The sequence below is a fragment of the Plecotus auritus genome, assembly GCF_963455305.1.
Source record: "Plecotus auritus genome assembly, chromosome: 6".
Lineage (NCBI taxonomy): Eukaryota > Metazoa > Chordata > Mammalia > Chiroptera > Vespertilionidae > Plecotus > Plecotus auritus.
Genome location: NC_137773.1, coordinates 87294344 through 87310424, shown reverse-complemented (window position 1 = coordinate 87310424; position 16081 = coordinate 87294344). Strand labels below are relative to the sequence as shown.

The following is a 16081-nucleotide window of genomic DNA, read 5'->3' as shown; positions in this document are numbered from 1 at the left end:
ACAAGATTACATGAAATGCTGAAGGGTATTCTTTAAGAAGAGGAAGAAGAAGAAAAAGGTAAAGATAAAAATTATGAACAACAAAATGACATCAAATACATACCTACCAACAAGTGAATCTAAAAATCAAGTGAATAAAAAATCTGAAGAACAGAATGGACTGGTGAATATAATAGAATCAGGGACATAGAAAGGGAGTGGACTGACAATTCTCAGGGGGAAGGGGGTGTGAGGGGTGCGGGAAGAGATTGGACAAAAATCTTATACCTATGGATGAAGACAGTGGCAGGGGGTAAGGGCATGGGGTGGGGTGGGGTGGGGAATCAAATGGAGGGGAGCTATGGGGGGGAAAAAAGAGGAACACCTGTAATAATCTGAACAATAAAGATTTATTAAAAAAAAAAGAAAAAAGAAAAATTCCTACAGTGGAGGTCACAGCTTTATTCAATTACATAGGAAATACAGGGTCCCTGAGGGCAACTGTTTTAGAGCAACATGTAACACTGGTAGAGACAAAGCCTTGTGTCAGAAAGAACTTTGTTCAAGCATATAGATTTACACATCCTGATAGCTAAGAGGAAATGAAGACTCAAACCCTTCTTTGTACTCAAATTGTTGCAATCAAATGCAAAATGTTGGCAATCCGTTGGTTGTTATCAGTCAGCAATTGCCACAGAAATGCTTAAAAGCAAACCACTCCTGAAATGCTGCCGTAAAACCATACTTGATTGTCGATCCTGAGTCCCTGGGTGGGCATGTGCTGATTTTGGCTGGGCTCATTCCTGAGACTAGTCAGCTACAAGCTGGCTAGGTGGCTGGGTAAGGACAGTCTCAGCTGCTATAATGGGATGACTGAGCCCTCCTCCACTTGTTTTTGTGTTGTTTTTTTAAAATCTTTATTGTTGAACCCTCCATTTGTTTTTCACATCCCTCCAGCAGGTTAGCCTGGGCACGTACTCATGGTGGAGGCAGGAGTGCAAAAGCAAGCGAGGTCAGTCATGTAAAGGGCAAGAAGGAATGCACATCCAGTGTTGAAACCTCTTTTGGACTCCTGTTTGCTAAAATTTCATTGGCCAAAGCAAGTTTCAAGGCCAAGCCAGAGGCAGAGCAGGGAGTGGTTACAAAGTTATAGGGAATGGGGTATGGAGAGATGGAGACCATTCTTTTTTTTTTAAAATATATTTTATTGATATTTTACAAAGAGGAAGGGAGAGGGACAGAGAGTTAGAAACATCGATGAGAGAGAAAGAAACATCGATCAGCTGCCTCCTGCACACCTCCCACTGGGGATGTGCCCGCAACCAAGGTACGTGCCCTTGACCGGAATCGAACCTGGGACCCTTCAGTCCACAGGCCGACGCTCTATCCACTGAGCCAAACTGGTTTCGGTTGGAGACCATTCTTGAGGCCACTGATGCACTCAACCTACCACAGTTGCCTATGGTTAAGAACCAGGCCATTTCTTGCTTCAATATCCCTTACAACTATCCCCTCTGCACTGGACACTCGGGAAAAGCCAAGCATTCAAGGCCAACCTATCATAAATGATCTGATGTCCCAGCTCCCCTCCCAAGCTGTCACTGCCTCAAATAACAAAGACTGAGCCTCCATCAAGTTTCATGATCTAATTGTCTTACACGTGATCATTACTGAACTAATTCAATCCTAAATAGTAAGGTGACTCAAAGTAAATATTTAATCTTTTCTCTGCATCCCCAAACTAAGAGTTTATAGGATCAAAGGAGAAGAAGAGGGTCAAGAGGTTGGGAAGAACTCCATGGTCAAGAGGTCGAAATCCAGCTCAGCCACCTGTGTGATGCTGAGTAAGTTACTTAACCTCTCAGAGTCTCAGGTTCCTTGCCTTCAAAATGGGGAGCAATCATTTATTCATCCTATGTTTATGGAGACTCTACTAAGTATAATCCTCTGTAATCATGGAGTCTATGTTGGAAACACCCTAGAAAAAGAAAACTTCTAATACAGGGCTAAAAAGCATGGAGCCTTAGGGGACACACAGAGGTGCCATCTAATCCTACTTCAGATTCAGCGCATGCTTCCTGGTGGAAGTGATGACTAAGCTGAGACTCAAAGTGAGGGCAGAAATTTGTCAAATTTTCAGGAAAGGTGTCCTATGAGGAGGGAATGGCAGGTAGAAGTCCTAAACTCAAGATGTTTCCTTTCTGACTATCATCATGGCAAGCAGAAGAATATTCCAGCATACTCTAGAATATTCATTCAGGGATACAATACAAATTCCCTGGAGATCTCGTTAAAATTCAAGTTCTGGCTGTGCAGATCTGGGGTGGGATCTGAGATCCAGCTTTTCTAATGAGGTGATACTGATCCAGGGACTACACTTTGAGTAGGGAGGTACTGGAGAGGCCACTGAAGGGAGGATTTCTACAGTTAAAATTTCCATCTCCTTCTCTCCCCGGCACTTCAGACTTTATGGGGTGTGGAGAGCAAGGTGGGACAGTGATACCTTTGTGAGCAGGGCAAATCCTGGCCAACTCAGAAAAAGTTCCTGGAAGGAAGGGAAATGTTGGCTCTCTGAAAGCTCCCAAGAAACCAAAACACTTTCCAAAGGCTGTTGTCATCAAGTGCTTCAACCCCTTCACGAGAGGCTAGAGTTCTGCTCCACCAATCACTCCTACTTACCTACATAACTCTCCAGTGCTTCTGTCAAAGTAGCCTATCTGTCTCTGTGCTTTGTTTGCCCCCTGGGACTGTCATTACAGTTTTACCAACCATTTCTTTGAAAGTAGGAATAGTGTTTGTCAAAGGGTAAGCCCGTCAAGTGGCAAATCCTTTACTGAGCATTGTGCTACGTCAGGCACGTGGTAGGTGTTAGAGAGGTACAGTTGGAGCCACACGCCAATGAACATAAGAAAAAACCAAAATGGTAGCCGGATCATCTTGCTCATGCCGTTGCACTGAGATCTGTTATTTTCACAAAACTCTGGAAAGGCAAAGATTTGCAGAACACAGAAGGTAAAATGGTCACCTGGAACGGAAACTCTCGTTTCCCACCAGAACACAAAACGATGGGGAGATGGCCCACCCATCCACGCTCTGTATCGCCAGGATATCCTTGAGCTGGTGTGATCTTGTATTTTTGCATTAAGCCAGGAAGAGAAGATTTCGGGACAGGCTCCTGTAGACACCTGCTTTCCTCCAATGTTGCTCCATACCGTATTGGAAAAGCAAGAAAAGGCTCTAAGCCTGTGAAGAGAAATCAGAATCAGCAGCAGGATTAGTACAAATATAATTCCAGGGGTCATATCTATAAGGGGAATAGATTTCCTAAATATAGAGATAATACAGCAACAAATATTAGAAGGATACGCGTTGAAATGTTAATAGTGATTATTCCTAGCATGGCAGGCCTCATTGGCAAACTCAAGAGCTATTCTCAAACTCTTCACCAATGATAACTCTCATTCTCTAAGCTAGCAAGCCAAGTAATTGATTTATCAAATGCCTTTATAACTATGAGTGGTCATGTGATGCAGTTCTGGTCATTTAGGTGAACTGGAAATCCGCTGGGGGTTCCTGGGAAACCTTTTGTAATCTGTTAAAGGGAGAGGACTGAAAGGAGACTGTTGCTTCTGCCCATCCCTCTTCTTCCTGCCTTGACCGTGGTCATGATGGCTGGAGCTATGGCAGTCATCTTGCAACCATGAAAATAATTTGATGGAAACCCAACAAGCCGCCAGCGGAATGGCAATTTAGGAAGAGTCTAGATCCTTTATAATACTACCAAGCAATAGAACCAATACCAGCAACCCCTAACTCTGGGCTTCTATTCTTGCAAGAAAAACAATTCCCTATTTAACTAAACCACTGGATCTTATTTCGCATGCTGGTAATATATCAGTGAAAAAAATGAAACATTCTAGTGGAGGATGGAAGACCATCAATCATAAAATAAATAAGGAGCTATAGCATGTTGGAGAGTGGGGTGCCATGCAAAAAAAAAAAAAATCAGGGTAAAGGGGCAGGGAAAATATGAACACCAGGGTAGAAGAAGAGGAGGAAGTTCTAAATAGAGTTGTCCGAGGAACTCCACGGATAAGGAATGATTGAAATAAAGATTTGAAGGAGGTGAGGGAAGTGGAGGAGTTGGTCATGTGGGTAGCAGGACAAGAAACATCTAAGACAGTGAGCTTCCAATTCAAAGTTCCTGAGGAGGAAGTGAGCCTGGCATGTTGGAAGAATCCCGAGCAGGCCAGTATGGGTGGAGCAGAGTGAAGTCGGGGAGAAAAAGAGTCAGAGCAGAAAGGGCTTTGTGGGCCATCTGGAGCGCTTCGGCTTTTACTCTGAGTAAGGTGGGGGCCAAGGAGTGCTGTCGGCAGAGAAAGGAAGTGACCTGACTCCTGTGTTCACAAGTGCCCTCTGGCTGCTAGAGGGAGAGCATGCCAAAGGTGGGCAGGGAAAAGGTGGCATGGGAAGCAGAAAGACCCCTTAGGAGGCTATTTCCATAATCCTGGTTAGAGACCATAGAACCTGGACCAGAATAAAAACAGTGAGAGAAATGAAGTCAGATTCTGTACACATTTTGAGGAAGAGTCAACAGGGTTTGCTGATGGGTTGGAAGTGGAGGGTGAGAAGAAACGCAGAGTCAAGGATAACTCCATGGCTTCATGCTGAGCGACAAGACAGAGGGCAAATGGGTGGTGGGAGGGTCAGAAGCTCATTTGGAACATGCTACGTTTCTGACATCTATCTAAGTGGGGGCATCGGTAGGGGGTTGGTTATATGAGTGTAGAATTAAGGACAGGGGGCTGGACAGCACATTTAAAATTTGGGGGTCATTGCTAATAGATGGTGTTTATAGCATGAGATTGGATGAGCTTTGTTGTGCAGACAAAAATGTGTGCTTCAACAGAAAACGATGCATTGTCAGAGGGACCCTATGTGGGAGTTATATATAGGATCACTATATATAACTGTATACATATGTATGTATATATGTATTTTTTTAAACATACCACAATTTTTATTGCAAAGTGGCCATTTTTATGAGAGTGGGGAGTCTGATCTCAAAACAACGTTCCATTAAGGCTCTTTTATACAGAAATTGCCATCATGACTGATAAAGTACCTTTAGCGTTGCAAGACTTACACGGTAAACATAACATTCCTACCTACACTTATTCAGTAGTGTACACTCAATAAAAAACAAAAGGGCATTAATAACAGCTACTTCTTTTCAGAAGATATGCAGGTAACAGGAATGAACACTGACTTCCTAGGATAAGTTGATGACAGAATTAATACAACTTAATTGGGATTCCTTTTCAGGGTGGGAAGTTACAGTCAATAGAAAAAAAAAAGTGCTTTCAATGCATAGTGTTATATCTGTGCTGTCATGTCACAAAAACAGGCGAGGGGTATGAATGCTGGAGCCTCACAGAACTGCAATCAAATGCAACGATAAATAATACTGAATAAAGTTTACCATCTGACCAATGGGTAATACTTTCAAGGCATTCCATTAGCTTACCCTTGGCAGTAAGTACTCTAAGCTAGTGACATTGACAATCACATTCAGCGGGGTGCTTGCTGCAAGGGGAACATGTAACCAGTTGTTTTGGCTGCAATGTCATGGGAAGGCATTCCTTGGGTTCTACATCAAAGTAACAGTATTAAACAGTCTAATGGCAATCGCTGACAGCCTGCTTACATGAATGGTAGTTCCCTCATCCATTGTGTTGGAAGGACCCAGCGGGAAGAGGAAAAACAAAAACAAAAAACTAATACTATTCCAATTGACTGAGCTGGAGAAAGGGAAGCTCCTTAAGATCCACATGGCACTTGACTGTCATTTTATAAGGGTTTTCCTTCAAGTGAAATTACCACGTTGCCTTCCAATTTCTCTCCAAGTGTTGAATGGTCCCTTTATGTCATCCAAGCCATTCACTTGCCACTCATGTTTAATACCGGCTAATTTCTTCTTAATGGCATCATTAGAGCTAGCATAAATCATCTTGCTTTTAAAAGGTGCACTTTCAGGAGCCCATAGTGCCCACGGCTGTGGCTGTACGGCTGGGCTCCGGCTGGGCAGCACAGGGAGGAGGAGGATGGGGGGCGGCAGGGAGCGGCGAGTGCGGGGCATACTGCTCTATGTCTTAAACAACTGCCAGCAAAGCAAAATTATTCTGTGGAAAAATCAATTTTACCTCCATTTGCACATTCATTTAAATACTTGTGAAATTATGTACATATGCATTATAATTCATGTATACATATGTGGGATACATATATATGTAAAATTATACATATTATATTATAATTTTATGTATATTTATTACTGCAGTATAATTTTATTATATATAATTAAATGGTATATTTTATATATATAATTATCAATGAGGGAAACAGGCAGATGTAATAACTAGCTCAAAATAGAATGCAAAACCAGCCATATATATATATTATATATATATATGTTACACAATACATATTATGTAATGCATACAACATATATAATGTATACATAATCCCATATAATAAAAAGCTAATATGCAAATGATTGTCATGCCCTCGCACCCTTGCACCAGGGCTGGGGGACCTGAGGCCGCGCCCCCAACCTGGCGGGGCTTGATGGGGGACCTGAGGCTGCACCCCCAACCCAGCAGGGCTTGACGGGGGTGGGGCCAGCCAGGTATGGGTCTCGCGCGATTTTGAGGCGTGCACGGGTGGGTGGGGACTTGACTCTGGGTCCTGCAGCGCACCCCAGACTCTGACAGGAGGGAGATTTTCATATACATTTTACTAATTTTCTTTCATCGCTGACACTTCTTTTATAGAGAAAGGGCAAATAGCAATATTAAAATATTTCCTCTAATTAATTTCCTTTTAATGTGCATGAATTTCATGCACCGGGCCACTAGTATATATTATATAATGCATATCTATATATATAAGAGCCTAAGCAACCTTTCGGCCAGTAGCTATGATGCGCAATGACCACCAGGGGGCAGATGCTCAACACACAGAAATGGAAACATGGAACAGACTGACAAATCTCAGAGGGAAAGGGGGAGGGGAGAGGGTGGGAATAGATTAATCAAAGATCTTATATGCATACTAGAGGCCCTGTGCATGGATTCATGCATGGGTGGGGTCCCTCAGCTTGGCCTGCAGGGATTGGGCTGAAACCAGCAGTCTGACATCCCCCGAGGGGTCCTGAATTGTGAGAGGATGCAGGCCAGGCCAAGGAACCCCACTGGTGCATGAATCCATGCACTAATACCTCTAGTGTTAATATATAATGTGTAAAAAGCTTGCATGATATATAATACACAGGTATTATATACAATGCATTTAAAATAGATATAACATATATTACATAATACATATACATGTCTGTACTTACTCTTTTGAGCCACTTATAACATCTGCTTGATTCCCTCACTGATTAGTGAGTAGAATCAAGATCCTTAACATAAGCTCATTTTATAATTGTATGAGTCATGATTTTATCTTGGTTAGGTCACATAACTACTAAGAGGCAAAGCTAAGATTTGAACCCAGGCAGCCTGGCACCTGAACCCCACACTTCACCAGTGAGCTAATATACGTGGGCACACTTAGCTCACTGTAGGTACTAACGCACAGCAGTGTCTAGTATTGCTAAGAAGCAGGCGTGCCCTTCAACAGAACCTGCGTCAAACACCCAGTCTCTCACCGCTTTGGAAGTGGAGGCGATGGATGACAGTAAGACCCCCGAGGTCTGGGACTGGGAACTGGGTTTGGCCTTCCTGGTGATCCATTTCCTGTATTCTTCCCGGACCTGGAGTTGGAGACAGACATGGGGCGATGAGTCTCTTCCAGGTGCAGGAAGTGTGCTCTACAGGCATGTCCCCTGGAAGGGGGGAAGTCAGGGCCAGGGAGGGCAGCAGCTGCATACCTGGCGGCTGAGCAGACAGTGAATGAGGAAGATGAAGGCTCCCTGCAGGCTATTGATGATGGTGAACAGGTAGGCCATGACACTGGCTATGGGTCCTACCTGGAAAATGCCCAACACCCAGGAGCACCCCAAGATGAAGAGCTGGGCAAAGGCCTTGAACGTCAGCATCCTGGGGGAGAAGATTTGCAGAGGGTAAGGTACTGGGAGGTGGCTGTTGTCCTTATGGGTCATGCTCCCAACAGTGGTCTGAGGCTGTCACTCTATGACCCGCCACCAGGGTGGGAATAAACATGGGGCAGAGTCTCCAAGGCTAGAGGTAGGAAAATCAAATTCTACAGGCATCTGAAAGGCAATACATCTACAGATACACCTGGGCACAAAGATGTGTAAGCACATATTTAATGCAATTGTCTGAAAGCTAGAAGGACCCACATGTCCATGAATATGGGACACATTTTATCAATGGTAAAGCCATGGTATGAAATACTATAAAGCCCTTTTTTTATTGAGGTAAAATTCACATTACATAAAAATCACTGTTTTTACCATAAAGTGTGCTATTTGGTGGTGTTTAGTATATTCACAATGTTGTACAAACATCACTACTACCCAGTTCCAAGACATTTTATCACCCCAAAGAGAAACCCATACCTATTAGGCAGTCATTCTCATTCCCACCTCCCCCAACTAGAAACAACCCAGACGACCATCAAAATATGAATGGGTCAACACGATGTGGCCCATCCCTGCGCTGGAATACTATTCATCCATGAAAAAGAGTGAAATGCTGACACTCGCTACCACGTGGATGAACCTTGAACACATGATGCTCGGTGAGAGAAACCAGACACCAAAGGCCATAGTGTATTTCCATTCATGTGAAATGTCCACAACAGGCAAAGCCAGAGAGACAGAAAGCAGATTATAAAATAATTTTTAAAATGAAATGAGAGTGACAATACACTACACAGGGTAAGGAGTGGTTCCTGCTCTGGGTCAGACTGCCTGCAAATAAATCCTAACTGCTTCATTCACTAATTTGTGACTTTAGTAAGTTACTTCACCTCTCTGTGCCTCAGTTACCCCCACTTGATATAGAGATAATAACACAATGGCATTATGTTATAATAACACCGTAGTATTGCTTGTCCTACAAATTAAATAAGATGGCAAGACCCTAAAGGTGCATAGAACAGTGTGTGGCACAAAATAAGCATTTTTGTTAGTTTTAATCTTTAGTATTACAAGAAATAAACTATGGGGGAGAAACCAAGATGGCGGCATAGGTAAACACCTAAACTGCTGCCTCGCACAACAATTTCAAAACTACAACTAAAAGACAGAACGGACACCATCCAGAACCACAGGAAAGCTGGCTGAGTGAAAATTCTACAACTAGAAGGAAATAGAAAAGCTCACATAGAATTGGAGGTACGGCAAAGGGTCTTTGTGCGCGCAGAGAGGAAGGGCGGCTGAGAGCCTGGCTGACTTTCTCTGGCGGAAGGGGGAAAGAAGCCCCCGACCGCACTGAACCCCAGTTCTGACTACACTGAACCCCAGTTCCGGGCGAGCCCCTGGGGACCCAGGCTCATACAGGGGGAGTCTGGACTCTCGGGCGGAGACTCGGGAGCCGGGAAGGCAGAGGTCTGAAGGCACGCACGTGCGCGCAAGGGCAAGGCTGACGGGAAGCCAAGACTGAGACTCCACCCCATCCAAGCTGAGCACAGAGGCTATTGCAATTTGGCAAGTCTAATCCTATAAGGCTGTCTCCAGCACCGAACTTCTCCCAGCATAGACACAGCTGATCCTTACAGCCAACTGGCCTGGAGGTCAATTCTTCCCAGTGATACCAACAACAATAAAGACTTAATTACAACAAGGCTGTACACACAGTCCACAAAGGGGTGCACCAAGAGTGTCCACTCAGGTTAACTGGGGAGGCAGACCCACTGGGCCATATTGGAAACCTAGCACACAAATCTACCTTACCAACTCAGGGAAGCAGTGAAAATGCGGCGTCAAAGAATCAGATCACAAACGAAAGAAATGGAGGAAAACAAACGACTGGATAAAGAATTCAAAACCATGGTTATAAGGCTTTTTAAGAATATCCTAGAAAAGGCCGATAAATATAACGAGACCCTCGAAGATATGAAAAAGGACCAACTAGAAATTAAACATACACTGACTGAAATAAAAAATATTATACAGAGACCCAAAAACAAACAAGAGGAACACAAAAATCAAGTCAAAGAATTGAAATACAAAGAAGCAAAAAACACTCAACCGAAAAAGCAAAAAGCAAAAAAAAAAAATCCAAAAAGTTGAAGATAATGTAAGAAGACTCTGGGACAACTTCAAGTGTACCAACATCAGAATTATGGGGGTGCCAGAAGAAGAGAGAGAGCAAGATACTGAAAACCTATTTGAAGAAATAATGACCGAAAACTTCCCCCACCTGGTGAAAGAAATAGACTTACAAGTCCAGGAAGCCCACAGAACCCCAAACAAAAGGAATCCAAAGAGGACCACACCAAGACACATCATAATTAAAATGCCAAGAGCAAAAGACAAAGAGAGAATATTAAAAGCAGCAAGAGAAAAACAGTTAGTTACCTACAAGGGAGCACCCATACGACTGTCAGCTGACTTTTCAACAGAAACTATGCAGGCCAGACGGGAGTGGCAAGAAATTTTCAATGTGATGAATAGCAAGAACCTACAACCAAGATTACTCTACCAGCAAAGCTATCATTCAGAATTGAAGGGCAGATAAAGAGTTTCACAGACAAGAAAAAGCTAAAGGAGTTCATCACCACCAAACCAGTATTATATGAAATGCTGAAAGGTATTCTTAAAGAAGAGGAAGAAGAAAAAAGTAAAGATAAAAATTATGAACAACAAATACATATCTATCAACAAGTGAACCTAAAAATCAAGTGAATTAAAAACCTGAGGGACAGAATAATCTGGTGAATATAATAGAATCAGGGGCATAGAAAGGGAGTGGACTGATAATTCTCAGGGGGAAAGGGGTATAGGGGGTTCATGAAGAGACTGGACAAAAATCATACACCTATGGATGAGGACAGTGGGGGGGAGGTAAGGGCAGAAGGTGGGGTGGGAAATGGGTGGAGGGGAGCTATGGGGAGAAAAAGGAGAAATAATTGTAATAATCTGAATAAAGATTTATTTAAAAAAATAAAAAAAGTAATAAACTATGTATTATGTGGAGGAAAAAGTGCTGGATGATATGTAGAGTATCCTATCACTTACGTAAAAGGGGGAGGATGCGTAAGTATAGAATTTTCTGAGTGATAATGGCTGCTGAAGGTGGGAGAGATCTGGGGACCTGCAGTGTCAGGGAAGGAAGAGGGAATTACTTTTCACATGTTCTCTTTGTGAACTCTGAGAAAAAAAGACACCTACTAAGAAGAGCTCCTGGTAGTTAACTGGGCTCAAATTTTTATTTTATTTTATTTATTTATTTATTTATTTATTTATTCTAAATATATGTCTTTATTGATGTCAGAGAGGAAGGGAGAGGGAGAGAGAGATAGAAACATCAATGATGAGAGAGTATCATTGATTGGCTGCCTCCTACACGCCCCCTACTGGGGATCAAGCCCACAGTCCAGGCATGTGCCCTTGGCCAGAACTGAACCTGGGACCCTTCAGAGCACAGGCCGACACTCTATGCACTGAGCCAAACCAGCTAGGGCCAGGCTCAAATTTTTAAAAACGGCCTAGCAGCCATTTCTGCCCATGGGCCTTTCACTTAAACTGCACATTGGAGGCATTGGACTGCCTGCCAATAGGCTGAACTGCCTGCCTGCACTCTTTTTCTGCCATCTGAGCCTTATAAAGGAAGTCCTGGACTCCTATTTCAACCAATAGGAGTAAGACTTTCCCCATCCAATCAGAGCTGCACAGTTCCAGCTAATCAGAACAGCTTTATTCTGACCAATCAAACTGTGAGGATTTGGAATCCTCATTTGCATGAGGATGGACCAATCAGGGACCAGGGATGAGGAATTCTGTCCATATAAGCCAACTCCCCTCTGGCTCAGAGAGCAAACTTCCTTTCCACCAAAACAGAAGGCTGTGTCTCCCTGGCTGAACGGAAACACTGAAGATCCCTCAGCAGAGCAGAGCAGACCAGTGCAGGGCAAAGTGAACAACCTGGAGCAGAGCAGAGCTGTCCAGCCAGAGAGGGGCCTGGACCGACGCTGCACAGCCATGCGGTATCACAACTGAACTGCTGTGCACTGAATGTTTCCTCCTTCACCACGCCCCCAACGGGGGATTCCTGATGGCCTTGAATTGGCACCAACAACTGTCAGCCATTGGTTGGCATCTTTTACACTACTTAGTTCTTCTTATCATTGCAAGTCTTAACTTCGACCTTTTTACATTAACTTTTTAAAAATAACATTTGTAAAATATATTCAAAATGGATGAGGGATTGGACACTGACAGAATAACAAGCAGAGGCCTTGAGCAGGTTGCTGACAATAAAACCTATGGTGTCTGGGTTTCAGCAGGTTCTTAAGATGAAAATCAGTTGAGCGATGAAGTGAGGAAACATAAATGGTCTGATAATGGAAAAAATAAAAGGGAGCAAGCATTGCTAAGAGAGTCACTAACATCGAGTTAGGAGGCTCTTAGGGAAGTGGGGCCTCTGCAAGACTTGTGCCTGGGTTCTCAGAGCTGCTATTAAGTTGCAAATGGGCTCTGAACTCAGCTCAAGGCTGAGCCATAAACATCCTGGAACTACATATGAAATTGCCCTCCTCCTTGCAGGGTTTTTTTTTCCCATTGCTTTTTTAGAGAGAGTGGGAGGAAAGAAAGAGGGGGGGGGGGGGAGAGAGAGAGAGAGAGAGAGAGAGAGAGAGAGAGAGAGAGAGAGAGAGAGAGAGAGAGAAACAGCAGTGTGTTGACATATTGATTGGTTGCCTCCTGCAGGCTCCCTCACCAGGGCCAGGGATTGAATCTGCAACCCAGGTACATGCCCTTGACTGGGAATTGAACCCGTGACCCTTCCATGTGTGGGCTGAGGCTCTAATCAGCCAGGGCCTCCTTGTTGTTTTTGCTTCCCTCAGCTGCATATTGAAACTAACAAATCCTGGTAACCTAGCCAGCAATCCTTCATTTGCAGGAAAGAATTACACTGGGGGGGAGGGGGGCGCGGTAAACTGTTGATGAATTTCTAATTAAATTTAAAAATACTCATGTTAGAGAAAACTGGTAATACAAATAAAATAGCATTCTGTTTTTGCAAATATGCACATATAAGTATGTACAAAGTAATTAGAAAATGTGTCAACCTATGTTCAATATATGAAACACTTTTCCTAGTAACCTGTTAGCATCGGTAGCTAGTTAGTATTAACAAAGGAAGGGAACAAAGGGAATCAAACATGAACCCTAACAAGCTAGGGAGCTGGACTGGGTATTAAGCCAGCTTCAAAAGGAAGTTACAGCATTCATAGGCTCCCCAGGGGACCACCACATCCTCCACCCTGGGACTTCATCCCCGAAGGATGCAGAAAGCATCTACCCAGGGAACGAGTGGCCAGGTACCGGGATTATCGCGGGGAGCAGGAGCAAACTCCTTTACTAGGCACGTGCACAGTAGAAGCCAAGATGGCACAGGGGGAGGTCCTTCTACCTTGAGGCATGTGCCGTAGGAGCTTAGATGGCAACCACAGAGGGGAGGTACCAAGACTGGGAAAAGAACCAGATTGGATGAGGGCACGGAACCCTGGAAGGTCCACAGAAGGGATTGATTCCGGGGAGGACCCAGTACAAGCCCAGAAAAACCCAAGAAGTAGGTTGGATAGTTTGAAAGCACTCTTGCTCATATCTACAATAATAAAAGCGTAATATGCAAATCAACCAAACAACCGAACAGCAGAACTACCGTCCAGACGACCTTCCAGACAACCACGCTATGACACGCACTGGCGCCAGGCCAGCCAAGGCGGGTGTGATGCGATTGGTTGGGAGCTCCGCCATTGCCCCACGATTGATCTGGGGGCCCCGTGATCGATCGCCCCACAGAGGGAGGCCCAGGCCAGCCAAGCGATCGCACCCCACGCCTGTTGCCCACAGAGGGAGGCGACCGGTGGCCAGGGAGGGGAGGGGCAGTGCCGCAGAGATGGCAAGCAGTGGCAGCGGTGGGGGTGGGGCCAGGTGCTGGCAGCCGGGGGAAGGAAAGCCCCAATAGGCCCTGATCCCTGGCCAGGCCTAGGGACCCTACCCAAGGGGTCCTGGATTGCGAGAGGGCACAGGCCAGGGTGAGGGACAGCCCCCCTCCCCTGCACAAATTTTGTGTACCGGGCCTCTAAAAAAAAAAAATATATATATATATATATATATATAGAGAGAGAGAGAGAGAGAGAGAGAGAGAGAGAGAGAGAGAGAATAGAGAGAGAGGGGGGTTATCAAGGATTATCAAACGCTGCTAGAGTCTGTCACCCTCTACATCCCCAAGGACATATTATTTTCCTTCACCCCAATAAATTTTGCCACTACATTTAAACTTCTCCCACACAGATGCCCTTTGAAATTCCTTTCTCATGACACTACAAGAATCCATTTTCAAGAGCAACAACTGTGCTAAGTGCTTCATAAGCCACATAAAGTGTGCAATATCAATATCCCCATTCTACAGATAAAGAAACTGAGTTTCAGAGAGGTTATGTAACTTGCCTAAGGTCACCCAGCTTGTAAGCGGCTGAGCTGGGTTTGAGCCCCAAATCTAGACACTACGCTATTCTGTCTTGGGTAGAAGACCAGGAAAAGGTACTCATTTGTGGAAAGAAATTAGGAAGACGGGGAAAGGAGAGAGAGGAAGAAGGGAACGCACCTAGTGTCTTTGAGTGTAGAGACTTCAGCATTGACGCTGGAAAGTTTCTGCTTCAGGATCCACAACGTCCAAGTCAGGAGGATGGAATTGATCTACAAAGTCAAGCAAAAGGGACTGAGGGATTGGATACCCAAACTGTTAAGAGAAAAAAATAAAATGGAACAAGCATTACTAAGAGAGAAACTTAAAAATAGATTCAGGAGGCTATGAGGGAAGTGGGGCCTCTGTACAACTTGTGCCTCAGTTCTCAGAGCTGCTATTAAGTTGCTAACCTGTTGCTAAACTCAGCTCAAGGCCCAGCCATAAACATCCTGGAACAACATAGGGAAACTCCTAGTTTCACCTCCCGCTTGGTATTGAAACTAACCAAGCCTGGAAAGACTTACACTTCGGGGTTTTTGTCTGTATAGACCCTGCCTCTCCTTGTTCTCCCAGTTTAGGTTGGTAAGTAAATAATCTGTGGCTCCAGGGCTGCAGCTCCTTTTGCTCAAATAAATGCTTTTCATTCTTCGTCACAGTCTACATTTAATGTTGGTTGGTAAAACAGACCATGGCCAAACCACCTTTCAAAATGGGACTCTGACCCAGTCTTCGGTAACCACTCCAAGAAGCCCAACAATAAGTCCAGTAGCCACTGACTCAAATCAACCAGGACTCAGTTAATAATTGGCAGCCTTCCTAATTTCTGCCCTTGATTCCAACTTAGGACAAAAGTAGAAAGCCAGTGTGTGCCGTAGCCCACCTATAGGATCCCCCTGCTCACCGCCTCTGATCACGGCACACCCGAGGCTTCCCTTTTCACCTCTATCAAGCTTTCCCTCCTCGGCCTGCTTTTGGAACTAACAAATTGATGATCTGACTCCCTTCCTATAGCAATCTCTGGATAAATAGCCTTTGCTGTTCTCATCTGGGTGATCTTTATGTATTTCCACTCGATGCATCTGGGAAGTTAGACTCAAGACAGGTGCCCTGTTATAGGTTGAACTGTACCCCACCCCCAAAAGATGTGTTGAAGCCCTAATCCCCAGCACCTCGGATCTTATTTGGAGCTCTGGTCTTTGCCGAGGTGATCACATTAAAATGGGGTCAGCAGAGTGGGCCCTAATCCAATATGACTGGTATCCTTATAAGAAGAGGCGATCAGCCACAAAGAGACAGACATGCAGAGCAGGATGATGATGTGAGGACACAGGAAGCAGACAGACATCTACAGGCGAAGAAAAGCCTGAGGCTACCCATAGTTGGAGAGAAAACTGGAACAGATCCTTCCCCAAGGCCTTCAGAGAGAGCTTGGC

General features: G+C 44.4%; 1 protein-coding gene across 2 annotated transcripts in view; it reads right to left on the bottom strand.

Annotated features, from left to right (window-relative positions):
* Positions 1 to 1174: 1174 nt before the first annotated feature.
* The window catches only part of ADGRE1 (adhesion G protein-coupled receptor E1), a 53304-nt gene continuing 38397 nt past the window's right edge, over positions 1175 to 16081 (bottom strand). The window contains exons 19-22 of one of the 2 annotated variants that reach the window (XM_080673862.1): positions 14787 to 14878; positions 7916 to 8084; positions 7694 to 7798; positions 1175 to 3222 (exon numbers count right to left, since the gene is read on the bottom strand). In XM_080673862.1, the coding sequence (XP_080529988.1) occupies positions 3217 to 3222; positions 7694 to 7798; positions 7916 to 8084; positions 14787 to 14878 (372 nt within the window). In that variant the 3' untranslated portion in view covers positions 1175 to 3216. The remainder of the gene's footprint in view (positions 3223 to 7693; positions 7799 to 7915; positions 8085 to 14786; positions 14879 to 16081) is intronic. The other variant, XM_080673861.1, reaches the window with a different exon arrangement.